The sequence below is a fragment of the Mytilus galloprovincialis genome, chromosome 6 (assembly GCF_965363235.1).
Source record: "Mytilus galloprovincialis chromosome 6, xbMytGall1.hap1.1, whole genome shotgun sequence".
In the NCBI taxonomy this organism is placed as follows: Eukaryota; Metazoa; Mollusca; class Bivalvia; order Mytilida; family Mytilidae; genus Mytilus; species Mytilus galloprovincialis.
In genome coordinates this window covers 94,103,499-94,119,453 of record NC_134843.1, presented here as the reverse complement: position 1 = coordinate 94,119,453, position 15,955 = coordinate 94,103,499, and the positions used below count along the sequence as shown (strand labels likewise).

Here is a 15,955-nt window from a genome sequence, read left to right as displayed (position 1 = left end):
AAAACCCTGACAGATTAAAATGCAAACATAATATGCACAAGAATCATCTAATACATGAAAACTTTGAAGTGCCAAACAAATCAAGCTATTTACTAGTATGTACTTTTTTGTTTTCTATTCCGACATCGGACTCGGACTTCTCGTAAACTGAGTTTTACTGTGCGTATTGCTGATGTAATTCATTTCATCCTTCTTTATATTTTATAAGTGAGGTACCAAAAGAAAGAAGAGAGATTTATCTTTCAAATAGAGTTAATTTCATTATGACATAATTATTACATAATTAATTATTATGTAATTAGTTGCTATATTGTGATGTCCATACTTGAATGAATTTAGCTTCTTTGGTATTCATAGCATCCTAAAATATTTTATAGATTCTTGCACGACACAGTTTGACCTCCAAAACCGTGTCTCAGATTCTTCCAATTGTATTTCATTCTCTCATAAATCTACAATGTAGTTTTCAACATCAATTCATAAGAGACCACTAAATTCAATTGGGTATAAAATTTGTTCTATTGATGTTTTTGCAAATCTGAGACACGGTTTTGGAGGTCAAGCTGTGTTGTACAAGAATCTATAAAATAGTTTGGGATGCTATGAAGAACAAAGACGCTAAATTCATTCAAGTGTGGACATCACAATATAGCAATTAATTACATAATAATTAATTATGTAATAATTATGTCATAATGAAATTATCACAATTTGAAAGATAAATCTCTCTTCTTTCTTTTGGTACCTCACTTATAAAATATAAAGAAGGATGAAATGAATTACATCAGTTTAAAGTTGTCTGATTGGGAGTGAAAAAATCTTTGTATTTTGCTACCTTAAATGAAAATATTTGTACTCAAGACCCAATTGAAAAAAGAAACATAAACACTTTTTTGTAATATTAGTTAGCATTTACACGAAGCACGGAAAGGTTAAGTTATGTTTGCAAATCATTTGACAATCTTACTAAGCTCATGGATTGAAAAATGAACTATTAATGAGCAATATTACTAAATAATACGACTTGGGGATTCTATTCATAATTTTCCTTGTTAACTGAAATTATTCAAAATTGAAATCAATATTTACGGTCAAATGTGACAGTAATTTTATAAATGAGGATAAACTACGTATATGTATCAATGTGTTAAACTTAAGCGTGTGAGAACGTATTAGGCAAAGTAAAGTGTTCATCATCCATCATAATATCCTAAGATATATCCATTTTACTTTTTATTAAATTCTAGGATTTCTAGTCTGAACTTGTGTCAGACTTTATCGTGACAGATGACGTAAAATATAAACCAGGACGTTTGCCATTTAGAACGGATAAAATAAATCTGGTATAAAATCAAACAGACCAATAGGCTTAAGTTTGAAAAGTGTGAACTATATAATTCCTAAAGGAATAATAGCCATAAAAATCATAAAGGAATATTTAATGGAAATGGGAATGTGTCAAAGAGACATCAAAGCGATCAAAGAACAATATTTTTCTTCTTTGTTTTTTATTTGTATATTTCGTTTTACTTTTACCGATAGCGATGAGGTTCGAGAAAATACTTATATAATTTAATTGAACCCTGTAAAATGTGTATTTTCCTATCACAAAGTATTCTTTGGTGACCTTTTATCCGTTTTTGTACAGGTACTCAAAGTTTGTATTTAGATATTTTTCGTTTCTGTTGATTATTAGCAACTTGTCTCGAATAATGTAAACTTACAATTTTTACAGCTAACCAAACCGTACAGAGGAATACAAGCTGACCTCTTAGGGTATATATGTTACAGTGAATTTGTATAATCAGGGATTATGTAGAATCACTAAAAACATTAGTGATTATATAGATTCCCGGAAAATGACCAGTGATTTTATATAATCACTGATAATTTTAATTAACATTCTACAAATTCCATAATATGATTTCAGGTCGATCTTAATTCTCTCCGCGCCAGAAGTCGCATAAGGCCTCCACGCTGCTTTTCCATCCTTTTCTATTTTTTGCCGCTGTTCTGGCTACGTCCCAACTTGTCCATGGTTGGTTCCTTTCTCTCTCTGTTGTTCTTCTCCATGTAGTTTTTGGCCTTGCTCTAGTTCTTTTTCCGTCAGGTGCCCATATGATTTCAGGGATTATCAATAATTAAAAGCTTCAAAGATGATATCTCAAACCAAATAAACTAGTGGTTCAAGAAGGTTTTGAATAGTCTTACTATCTGATTTGATGTGGAGAACAAGGTTTTTTTTCTAATGTTGATATCGTGGTAAAAACAGATGTGAATTTGCTAGATATGCCTGTAGAAAATCAGGGCAAATGTGTAATAGTCGATGCCATTCATATTTAGTTTGTAAATAAAATGTTTAATATTAAAATATTATACATAACATTAACATTTATCAAAACGACTGTACGCATAAAAATAGTTTTAATGACAATTTCATTTTATTTCATATTGTCAACCTAAACACAATTGCTAAAACAATACGATAGAAAGAATAATCATTATGTAATTTAATATTTTCATACTGACTTCACCAACCCGCCCGTGTGGGCTCGCTTGATATTATTAATACTAATACAGTCAATATCAAAAAAGGGCTCGCTTGATATTATTACTGATAAAGTCAGTATTAAAAACAAAACATCAATTATAATATATATATTTTGCTTATCATTTAATTATATTGTGCTTATCATTTAATTATTTTGTGTATAACATTTCAATATTTTTGTGTCTTTCATATTAATAAATTATGCCTAACATTTTACAATATTAAGGTTATTTTTTAAGATATTTCAATATGTTATATATTTTAGTATCATGTCAGTTATTCTGTATAATCCCTGACGTTTTTTCTAGTGATTATACATAATTCCTGAAAGTTTTAGTGATTATATATAATCCCTTAACAAACCAGTGATTATACATAATCCCTGAAAATTTTAGGGATTATACATAATCCCTGATTATACAAATTCACTGTAACATATATATAACGTTTTTAATTCATACCAACGGCAACTAAGATATCTCCAAAACTTCTTTGAATGTGTAGATACAATTTGGTACATTTTTCACTGTTTACACACACAGTCTTGCAAATTTGGGTTGCTTTCGGTTAATACATTTAGGTGTACATATAGTTGAAACACAAAATAGATAAATACATTATTTTTCACACCAGACGTAAACTATACATTAACTTTTAACAAGAAGTGCAAGCCATGCAACCCAGCCAAAAAAAAAACATTCCGAACATTAGTACTGTATCTGAGGACACTTATTGTCAATTCACAATATCGCAAGTAAACATCCAATATTTAGGTAAATAAAGGAGGGAGTAGAAATGAAAAATGAAGATTATTCAACCATTATTAAAAGATTGATGCCAATAAGCCTTTGGCAGTCTAATTTAAAGTCATAAAAAATCTTTTAAAAGATAAAGTTCTTTAAATAAATCTTTTCTTATTGAATTTATGCTAATCATTTGTGCACAAGTTGCATAATTTCATATAAATTCTTTATTAATCTAAATGAATACATAAATAAATATTGTTGAATATGTAATCAAAAGGAATTCTCTTTATCTCTTTATATATAAATCCAATGTTCAATGCATAAGTACTAATACAAGTTACATCAAAGTACACCGATCTTGTTCAATTTAAAGATTGATTTGGATACACCAATATGCAATATATTAATTTGCATGACAAAGCTTAATCCCAACGTTCACAAAATCAACATGTAAGATTCCACAGTAACGAGCTACATGCAAATAATTTTAAAATGGTGTGTATTCGTCAAGGAAATAGCAACTTTTTAAAAACAAACACCAAAACATTAAGGTTAAAATGTCTTGTTTACATGTAACATAGGCAAGGTGTTTTCATTATATGTCAAACTCTAAAGTCCATACATTTAGTAACCGAATTTCAAAGAGACTATTAAAGACAAACAAACAAGTTAAATATACTAACCATGGAATTACATTTCTATTATAATGAATATGTTTGCTTTCACAGCATGCTCTCATCTTGAAATTTAAAAATTTGTTGAAAGTATATTTAACCCTAAAAATTCATATAAAATCTCTTCTTGAGATTTTGAAAATAACCATTTAAAATGAGACTATTAACGTAAATAAAAAATTGCTATGATACAAGCACGACATGGTATTAGAAGAGAGTGCAATGCTAAACTCCAAGGGAAATTCAAAACGGAAAGTCTCAGGACAAATGAAAAAAATAAAAATGAAGAGAGAGCCACTGTCTAAAAATATATAATATACATGTACTGAATAATTGGGTTTTAAGTAAACTCATCATAAATACCAGGACTAATTTTTTTATATACGGCAGACTCGCGTTTCGTCTACAAAAGACTCATCAGTAACGCTCGAATCCAAAAAAGTTAAAAAGTTAATAAACCGTAAATATAAAACATCTGCCATAACTAGCGAAATGTACAAACAGTATCCATTCATTGATATGGACAAAATTTATGTTCAAATCAACAAATTTTTTGAATAAAATACCAAAAGAAAAACGGGTATTAACGAAATCTGTCGTGAAAGCTTTGCTGCAGAGAAAGTTTTATTCGCCGGTTGAATAGAAACAGAATTGGCAGTAACTGGTCCTCATAGATAATAAGTATACCAGTAAAAAGTAAAATAACAAAAATAACGAACATCAAAGACAATTCAAATCGGAAAGTCCTTTAACAAACGGCACAATCAAAAGCTTAAACACAGCAAACGAATGGAAAACAACTGTTATAGTTCTGACTTGTTACAGGCAATTCCTTATGTGGGATAATTATGGATTGAACCAATTTTTATAGTTAACTAAACCTACAAGATGGATATATCCTTTTTTTTTGTTAAATAAATTGGTGAAACTAAGTGTAAAGATGAACAATTTGGTAGAACTGTTGTTCTTTTCATGTAACGTATTCAAAATGTAATAAACAATAATGTAAAATATTTATTTACGTATGTATCTTTGTATTGTTTAAAGCTCTTGAAATCTAAACTTTAGTCTGCATAAGAATTATTGAACTCTGAATGTATCTTATTTCTGTCGCGGATAATTTAACATTATATTCTACAGTATGTACGTTATTCAATCTATAGTCACTTACTGGAAATGGATTCAGCATAATTTCATGCATTACAATCAATCTCATGAAATTTCTACAATAAAATTTACACATTTTATTGAAATTTTATCACTGATGCACGCATTTATTGAGGCTAGAAGCCTTTATTCTCACGAAAACATACAGGATAAAATATCCTGTTGATTCATATAGCAAATGTGAAAATACATTACTATATAAATATTTTTTTCTCTTAAATTAAAACCTTGTGTTTGGTCGCCACTCATAGTTGCATATGTTGTGTTTTGAATGCTGTTGTTCTTCTTCTTGTCTTTTTCGTTCCGCGCAATGGGTGTTGTCAGTTTATTTTCAAATAATGAGTATGCACATCTATGTGTATCCATCTGATGATTTACGTCAACCTTTTTCAACTGATTTTTCAGTTTGTTCAAATGCTGAACTGCAACACCACAACATATCCAGTTTAGAAATAGGGTTGGGCAACCGCTCACATGGTTAACCTTGTTATATACTGTATGTATGTGCCTGTCCCAAGTCCAGAGCCTGTATTTCATTAGTTGTCGTGTGTTGCTATGTTGCATATTTGTTTTTCGTTCTATATTTTGTACATGAAATTTGCGTTTATTTTTCTCGTTTGAATTGTTTTACATTTGTTATTTAGGGGCATTTTATAGCTGTCAAGGCGCGTATGGGCTCTTCCTATTGTTGAAGTCCATACGATGACTTATAGATTTTAATTTCTGTGTCATTTTGTCTCTTTTTCAAATGTATGTTCCTTTGGTATCCTTCGCCTGTCTTTTGCAGATGATATTGCGAATGCTCCAACGTCATGAAAATCTGTCTTTTACTTATAGGTTAAAGAACAAATTTTCCATACTTGAAGATAACACTTCATATTTTGTTTTTGTCTCTAGCACTTCCTTGATTGACGTTTTTCGGGAACGTTCAGAGCCAAGTATTTGAAAGCCAAGATTGTAGGTGTAAACACCTGAAGCAATGCAATAAAAAAAGAACAGCTTAATCAGTCCAAGGTCAACTGGGATTGTGATATGTAATGTTTCTTCGGTGATGATCGGGGCAAAATATTTGAATATCAGATCATTATACAATATTTGAAGAGCTGGCAAACTGAAATGAAAATAATTTGACAGAGGCGTATAGTTTTGTATACGGTGCAGGAAATGCTTACCCTTCCGGGGCACCTGATTTCACTTCCGGTTTTTAGTGGAGTTCGTGTTGTTTCTCAATTATTATTTATAACTGTTGATGTAAATGTCCTTTAATTTTGTGAGTCTTTGTTTACTCCTTGGTTTTGATTGTTATTGTCTTTGTTATGTTTATCCTGTAGGAAACGATAAAAAAAATTGTGGCTGAAATTACTATTTTGGTGATGACCTCCATCATCACATGTGTCAGACTAAACATTTTCCTATAAATGTAAAAACAACAAGAATGTGTCCATAGTACACGGATGCCCCACTCGAACTATCATTTTCTATGTTAAGTGGACCGTGAAATTTGTGAAAAAACTCTAGTTTGGCATTAAAATAAGAAAGGTCATATCATAGGAAACATGTGTACTACGTTTCAAGTTATTTGAACTTCAACTTCATCACAAACTACCTTGACAAAAAACTATAACCTGAAATTTGCACTATCATTTTCTATGTTCAGCGAATTGTGATATTTGGGTCAAAACTCTAATTTAGCATTAAAATTAGAAATATCATATCATAGGGCACATGTGTACTAAGTTTGAAGTTGATTGGACTTCAACTTCCTTACAAAAAACTCATCATAGATACCAGGACTAAATTAAGTATATACGCCAGACGCGCGTTTCGTCTACAAAAGACTCATCAGTGACGCTCGATCCAAAAATGTTAAAAAGGCCAAATAAAGCACGAAGTTGAAGAGCATTGAGGACCAACATTCCTAAAAGTTTTGCCAAATACAGCAAAAAACTACCTTGACCAAAAACTCTAACCTGAAGTGGAACGGACGGACGAACGGACGCACAGACCAGAAAACATAATTCCCCTCTACTATCGTAGTTTGGGTATAAAAATGTGCTAGAATAGTATTACATCACCTTGAATATTATCAATCTAACTGAGGTCTTGTAACTAAAATGTATTCTCTGTGCCCAAATGATTGAATCACGAAATCATATGACTAGCATTAAAGGCAATAACATGAAAGTCCTAAGCAGATTTTTAAATCCTACGAACATACTACTATCATTTTCTGGAAAAATGGAAGACAATTTGAATATTTAAATGATCAAAGGTTCAATTTAAACAATTAATCACCCACGCCAAGGATGACATAATAACTTCTTAGCATTTCCATTTTATTGCTTGTCTTTTTCCAGGACATTAATGTATAAGCACAAAAGATAAATACCAAATAAAAATGTTCTTTCCTTATAAGCTTATTATTCCAACCCCCACAGTCAACAGATATTGAACGAATTACCATGATCTAGCATTTGTTTGCATCATGAATTGCTAGTGTTATTACTATTGCCTCGTCCAGAAATGTACGCTCTTGTTCTTATTCGGAATAAATGGCTCGTGTTATTGAATTCCGAAATCTTTTCATGAAATATTTTTTTTTTACTCAGACTGTTTCAAATGCAAATAGATACAATTTATGTTGTTAATAAGACCAACATGTCATCTATAAACATTCAAAAGAAATGTCATCCGGAAGCTCATTCATTTCATTTGAACGTTTATCCATGGTTATATGTCTGATAACTACATGGATGTTCAATAACGGCCGTTTAAAGTAATGTTATAGTTTCCTTAAATGTTGTAAATAGAAATAAATGGAAGTTTTAAAGTAAATAAAATGATTAATTTCTGGAAAAATAGGTTATTAGTACTATGTAACACGGACATCAGAAATTGTTCAATAAAAGCAACAAGAGAGTTAAAAGGACAAAAGAAGGGGAAATTTTCAAAGCAAACACACTTAAAACAATGCATACAACTATCAAACAACAAAACCAAATTTGGAATAATGCCCGGTACTTCAAACGTCAAAATTATAGAACTTTTGGACTATTTGCCCCTGTGAAATTTTAAAATTGTTTGTTTAAACATTGAACGACAAAAATATGTGACGTATGAAATTTTCTGACGTCACGCGAATCAATGAATGTGTGTGTAAATAGATGTTTTTGTGTTCTGATAAATTGTTCCTTTTAAAATTGTTTCACGATGATGACTGCTGTACCCATATTTTGACTATTTTATTTATTATGTCTGTTTAGTTCACGCATCATATTTTTATTGTAAATATAACGAAATTTAATGAGACTGTCAACAAAGTGAGAGGCTTAGCGCTATAAAACCAGGTTTAATCCACCATTTTCTACATTTGAATATGCCTGTACCAAGCAAAGCAATATGACAGTTCTTGTCCATTCGTTAATGATGTTTTTTGTCATTTGATTTTGCCATGTGACTATGGACTTTCCGATTAGATTTTCCTCAGAGTTCAGTATTTTTGTGATTTTACTTTTTAGCAAGCATGTAGTGTGTTTCACGACAATAGTCTAATTGTCAATATATCAAAACGATCTTTAAACTTTAAAAAAAAAATTTGTATAGCAGTCTTTGATACTCTTTGATATGATATCGGGTATACATTTAATAGGAATGCACAAACCGTCAAAGGTTTAAGTTAATTAAGTTAAGGTGATGGAACCTTAGTCTTTTTTTATATTAAATTTCATGAATTTATCAACAGAGAATTTGAAAAAGGTATATGACTAAAAGGGACATCAAACGAAATTTAATAAAAGGAAAGGTCATCTTTGATCAAAAAACGTATTTCATTCTGACATATATGTTATTATTCCTTCGTAATTAAGTGCATCGGGTAACGACCGTAAAGCTTGTGAGGCGATGCCATGAGTTTTTATTTCAACTTATATTTGACAATGAAGTGTGTTTACTCGAATCAAGCACAAAAACTAGAGCATATATATGTATAAAAAGGGCTATGGGTGTGTATATATTATATGCCAAAATCCGATTCCTTGTCCAGATTTGTGTATAATTTGCGTGGTTTTTTGTTGGATCAGCGTTCAGATGTTTTACGAAGTTTTTTTTATTTATAAACATTTCGGTCTCGGCCATCACTGAAGTGACAGTTAATCCCTGGTCACAACGAACAAACGACACATCTATGTAGTTCCACGACATGAAATTTTGTCAAATCGCGGGTCATCTGTGATCGTCGTACGACAGTCGCACGGTATTTTGAGCATCGTGGCGCGGGCGTGGGACGAAAATTGGACATGCACCTCGTTTGCTTTACGATTTTTTGTCGTGTCACTGTCTTGTGACTGTCGTGCTATAAACACATTGTCGTAGGTACCACCATAATCCATTTTAATAAAAAAAAAATAATCGTACGATTGTCGCACAACGGTCGTAAGACAATCACACGACTGTCGCAAGAAACTCGTGATACAGTCGCACGATTGTCTCACGAATACCAAATTTCGTACGATGCTCGCACAACATTGATTTTTCTGTCGTACGACAGAGGTACGTTTGTTGTGCAACATATTTTCGTTTTTGTTTAGAAGAATACAATTCGACAGGAATGAATGTTTGAAAAAACTTACAGTCTGCCGGAATGATTACGCTTGGCCTTGCCTAATAGGCGCCTTGCCGGAATCCAAGAAGAATAAAATGTGGTCCTGTTAGCGTTGATGCGAGTCTGTAAACAGCATAGAAACCAGCGGAACACCCCACGTTGGTGGGTTAGACCATGGATCGAACTGCGACTGATGTTTGGGCAGTATAGTACACTGATGCAAGAGTTGAAGTCTGGTATGTTTCAAGAGCTCTTGCTGAGAGTCGCTCCTCGCATCATTAGCCCTATACATCGGGCCTTCTTTATATACTAGTAGTTCGGAGTCAACTGCGCGAGTGACCACTGTTGTGCGATATTAATACGACAGTGGCACGACAGTGACACGACAGTAACACGACAGTGACACGACAGTAACACGCGCATCCCATGACATAAAAACCTGCAAAATGGCCCAAAACAACTCACAATTGTCGTACGACTGTCGCACGACCGACTTGCGACAAGCCCAAGATAGTACAATTACAATTTTTTCTGGTTTGTACCCATCGTGGAATCATCGTGGACATGTCGTAGCTGATGTGACCACTCGAAGTATTTTTTTGACATTTTGCACGACAGTGCCACGACAACTATTTAATAGATCTTCCACGACAAAAAAATCGTACGATCTGTTGTGACCTGGGCTGTAATTGTCAATTGCGCATCTGGTTATGGACAATACCGTTAATAGTATTGTATCATTAAAAGTGTGCATTCTTAGAAAAGCAATTACACTTGTGCATACAGTCACGATGTAACCGAAGCAAACCAGCTGGTATGTTAAATGAAAAAATAAGATAACAAAAATACGGAACTCAAAGGAAAATTGTATACGACAAGTCCCTACGCAAATGGCAAAATCAAAAACACGAACACAGCAAACTAATGAATAACAACTATCATATTCTATACTTAGTAAAGGCATTTTCTTATGTAGAAAATGTGGATTAAAACCTAGTTTTATAGCTTGTCGAACCTCCAACGTTTGATACAGTCTCATGAAATTCCATTATATTGACAACGATGTGTGAACAAAACAAAAAGACATAATAGATAAAAATGTGAAGAAAGGGGTACACACTATTTGCCAAATGGTACATCTATCTGATCTATTTTATTACACATGATACATAGTGATTGAATTATTTCACAATTAGAAATAGTCCGAATCAAAATATTGGTATTCAAAGATTGATATGAATAAAAATACTTTTAAAAAAAAAGAATTATACAATAACAATGGAAGTTTAAAATGTATATACAAATCAAACAGGACGTCTTTGATAATATGCACACCTATTGTTTTCTTTGTTTTCCTTATCTCGAATTTGGATTGGTTGATTTTGCTTGTTTAAATTGCAGAAATAAAAACCGAATACCCAATAGGCAGGATGTTAAAATTGGGTCAATTCGACTGAATGATTGCAATTCGGATTTCACTATACATAAATGATGACGTTCCTGGCGACAGTAAAATGTTCTATCTTGGTTGTTGCAAAGGTTCTTTGCGTATAGTGATCTCACAACTGTCCCTAAATGTGATATCGGATTTAATTCAGGCTATTGTGAATGTATGAATTGTTCTCACTAAGCTGTGTTATTTTCATTGTACGATATCCCTGTCTTGAGTGTTTCTTCTTTTAGATAATCTTTTATTGTTTGGGTTTTTTTTTTAATTCTTTTGAATCTTAACAGTCAATTTGTTAAGATCGATTTTTGCATTTTTGAGATTTTATTTTTTTTATTTTTTTTCTCTGTATTGCTAAAGCATCTTTCCAATCAAAATACATAACATGCTCTATATGTTTAGTTGCTTTAATGTTTGTTCGTTCTGCTGAATTCTGATACTTGACGTTGTCTTCAATGTAACTTTTTGAGTTAGTTTCCGTGAAAACTTTAAAATTGTATAACATTTTAATTGAGACCTAACATAAAGGTAAATCCTAATCAAAACACACAATGTTATAGATCTTCATCTAATTTTATAAGGGCAGAATTATTTCTAAAACAATTAATAAAACTTAAATTTGACCTTGTTTGAGAAAGCAAAACACTCGTGAAGTCTTTTTATTAATAATTACGAACTGTTCACGCAAAAGTTATACATGTAACCATATCATTTTCTGTAATGTTTTGTAATGAAACTCGCTTTATTATATCTAATACCTATGTTGTGAAAATAAAATTGTTTGAACTTTTCCTCTTTTACTGATGGTAATTCATCAAAGCTCACCTTCAAATAATAATTATACGCCTTTTAACAATATCCCAGCCTTACCTTGGTTGGAATTTCTTTGTTTCATATTTGCTACATTAACTTTTTTCTGAAAACTCGCTTACAACAGAAAATTATCTTAATCGTGATTACACTAGAATATTAATTTGCTTGAAATGATCAAAGTTAAATTGATTATGGTTTATTGCTTAGCGTAATGTTTGTTTTGTTTAGACAATATTCTAATATATTCTGTAAACAATTTGTTTGATATTGTATCTTATGATCTAAGCCAGAACTAGTGACTTATATATAAAAGAACACACATCTGGACATTCTATTTAATGCTGATATTCTGTGTGGCAATAACGTAAATTACGCTATCATTTAATTCGCAAAAACAAAAAGTCATTGAACAATGCAAAAAAGAGTTACTTCCCTTCTTTATATGTATTTCCATGCACGAATTTCTTTCTCTGAGCAATATGAAAATAAAGAGATCATGGAGATATGGTATGATTACCAATGAGACAAATGTCCCCAAAAGTTCAAATAAAGTGAATATTTGGACTATAAGTCTTTTTTCTAATTCATATATTATTTGAATGTTCTACTTAGGAACGTCAATCTTATTCTTTTGTATACGTATCATTTTTATTATTGTAATTCATTGATGATATTTAGGTTACCCTAAGGTTTGCGACAGGTACCATAATATTAATATGTTTTCGCCTATGACACCTCTAAAGTTGTATTAAGGTTGGTTTTTTTTGTAGTACATGTACTAAGATGAAATGAAATGCGGACGTGTTTCATATATTATAAGAACAGTTATCCATAGAGTAAAAGTAATCAAAGTGACACATCAGAATTATGTAGAAAGTAAAACTATTTGCATTAAAATAGTCCCACTTGTCTCATAGTAACCGATCAGCGGACATGTGTCGTGAAACTTCAAACAATTAATCAATAATAAGCTAGAAAAGCTTTTGTAGTGACTAACCTTCAACTAAACAATTAGATATTTCAAATGTCACATTAGCAATTTTTAATTCAATTAAAATAATTTGTTATAAAATATTTAAGAATGAATTCTGTTTTTGAGCTTTATTTATCTAGTCTACCCTTATATTTAATGTATGTTTTATGTAAATTCAGGTGTGGCTGTCACCGTTTGCCAATTGAATCGGTCGGATGACATTTAGAATTCGTAAAAGACGTAAGAACCTGCAATGTATGTGACTCATATGAAATAGGTGATAAGTACCATTATCTTCTTGTCTGTAACTGTTTTAGTGCAGAAAGAAAAAAAAATACTGCATTATTGTTCACAAAATGCAAATACTGTAAATTTTAATTAGTCATTCTCATCAAATGATATTATGTATTTAAAGATTTATTAGATATGTATTATCGATTGTCGTACCTCCTGTTTAGTTAATCGTGGTAAACATACACAACCAAACGTACTGTCTTTTGCTATATTTGTTTACGAATGCACTATTATTGTATTGAAAATCTTTAAGTTTTCGATGTAACATTATGTTAATGATATAAAATATTCGTATTCGTATTCGTATTCCTAATTTTCTAAGTTCAATTAAATAAAAAGTCCTTTGATGGAAGTATGAACCAAAACTTTAATAACCATGACACTGAATTAAAAATAATGAAATTCGTCACACGATGACAAAAAATCAAAATTTACATTGTTACTTTTTTTTCTTGTCTTCAAATTAAAAAAAAAGTAAAAGGAAGGACTGACAAAACTCATAGATCAAAAATAAACTGACAACGCCATGGCTAAAAATGAAAAAGACAAACAGAAAAATAATAGAACACAGGACACAACATAGAAAATTAAAGACTGAGCAACACGAACCCCACCAAAAACTGGGGATGATCTCGGGTGCGCCAGAAGGTTAATCAGAATCTGCCCCCCATGTTGCACCCGTCGTGTTGCTCATTTTATAACAAACCAAGTATGAGTTTAATTAGGTAGGTACCATTCATACAAAGGGAAGGGGATTGTAGTTACGACATAAGGAACATATCCAATATCATCTCTGAAACAGTTATTCCAATACGGTCAACCAAATCGTGATGGCGTCCGTAAGGTTTACAAAGGGATTATTTCAACTTGAACTTCACTTTGGAAAAGAGATCTTGCTCCCTTTGTGCCAATTTTTATGTTACTTATGACAGGGTTATAAAACTGTTAGAAGTCTATTCGAAATTGTGAAACGAAAAACGAATGTTTAGCTATGACAAAATTAATATATGTGGTGTCCTCTATTAGGTATGTGCTTTCTATGCAGACAACAAAAGTATCGTGGTGTCCGAAAGTTTGAAGTCAACATTCTCATTGAAAACAAATATATATTTTCAAGATAGTACAAAGTATATATTTTTGCTAAACGTAATAACAGAATATCTAGCGATGGCAAAAACTTGTATAAATTACATTACTCACCTATAGTGTAGTTAAAGTTTTCCAACTTGCTCGCTTTTACTCGTGCTGAATAAAACCATTCTGAATCATTTCCAAGATAATCATATTCCACAGATAAATCCTTCACATTTAGTCTCCCATCTTCTGTTCTATGAGAATAAGGACAAAATAGTCTATAGTTTTTAAATTCCTGTTTATCGTAGCAATTCCCAGCAGCAAACAGTTCGGGGTCCCCTTCTAACATAGACCTTACAGCCGAAAAGAAAAAGTTTTCGGATGATAGAATATTCTTATCTGCATCTTTCCAAATACGAGTTAGAAAGTTTGCTCTATTTACTGCAACGAGAGCCTGTGCTTTAAACCGCTTTTTTCCGTATTGTTTTATCACACCATCTCCAAGAGTAAAATTAGTACCAGTCGTACAATTGTACTTATTTTGTTCATACTGCTCAACCAGTTCAAGAAATTTTGTGACAACATCGGAATGGTCAATATGGTCCGTATCTGTTATAGAGTGTCCAGGCATTTGGGAAATATTTACAATACTTACCGAAAATTGAGTGTCCACTGTATAATTGGACACAACACTGACAGCAAATGAAACAATTGACGTTATGAAAACGATTGAATAGGTATCGCCCATTATAATTGTTTATAATTCCAGTTCTATCACAGTTATTATATTCAAGACTTTCGTTTTCTTTTAGACTTTTTTTGTTAAAACAATTTTTGATTAAATAATCACATGTATTTGCTATGTCTTTTTCTATCACATCTGAAATATAAAAAAGAAAAGCGTTGTTTTATATTGAAGAAACAAATTATCTCACTGTTCCATATTATGATGTGTAAATAATTCTAATAGATAAAATGAGAATATCTTGATATAGTATTTCCTCTTACTAACAAGCTCATATTCTTAAATTCCAACTTATTGATAGCAACTACTTCAAGTGATTTATAGCCGTATAGAATGCTTATTTTACTTAGCGATCGATCCAACATTCTTTCAGCAGATTTCAGTTTTGAATGTCATTTCCTTCCCCAAATTATATTAGAGTACTTTGTATCCTATCATCTGTACAGACAACGATCAATCAGTTCTACTATTTTACAATGTTTCCTTAATTTCAATAAAATGTTACAATAAGAACCAAGCTTGTGGTCATTTTGTATTATAGTTTACGTCCATTAAGGTTCGTTGTTTTTATGGGTTTCATGTATATAGACTATGATGTTCCTCTGGTATCTTTCGCCACTCTTCTGGTCACGTTTCAATTGTTTCACATTTTTCATGTCTTGACCTATAGCTAACTGAACTGTAAGGGTTTTGCTCGTTGTCAAAGGTCGTACGATAACTATAATTGCTACTCACTGTCACGTCATTTAGACTCTGGTTAAAGTTTTCTTATTGGCAATTATATCACATATCGAATGATCACTTTTATCAAACTAAAATGTCAAAATACATAATTATAATAAACAAATAGCAATTAGACTTGCATGCTTTA

At 31.6% G+C, this 15,955-nt stretch overlaps 1 protein-coding gene across 1 annotated transcript in view; it reads right to left on the bottom strand.

Moving 5' to 3' along the window:
* The window catches only part of LOC143080766 (metabotropic glycine receptor-like), a 66,278-nt gene extending 51,090 nt beyond the window's left edge, over window positions 1–15,188 (bottom strand). The window contains exon 1 of the mRNA XM_076256788.1: window positions 14,466–15,188. Within this exon, the coding sequence (XP_076112903.1) occupies window positions 14,466–15,087 (622 nt within the window). The 5' untranslated portion in view covers window positions 15,088–15,188. The remainder of the gene's footprint in view (window positions 1–14,465) is intronic.
* Between the last annotated feature and the right edge of the window lie 767 nt (window positions 15,189–15,955).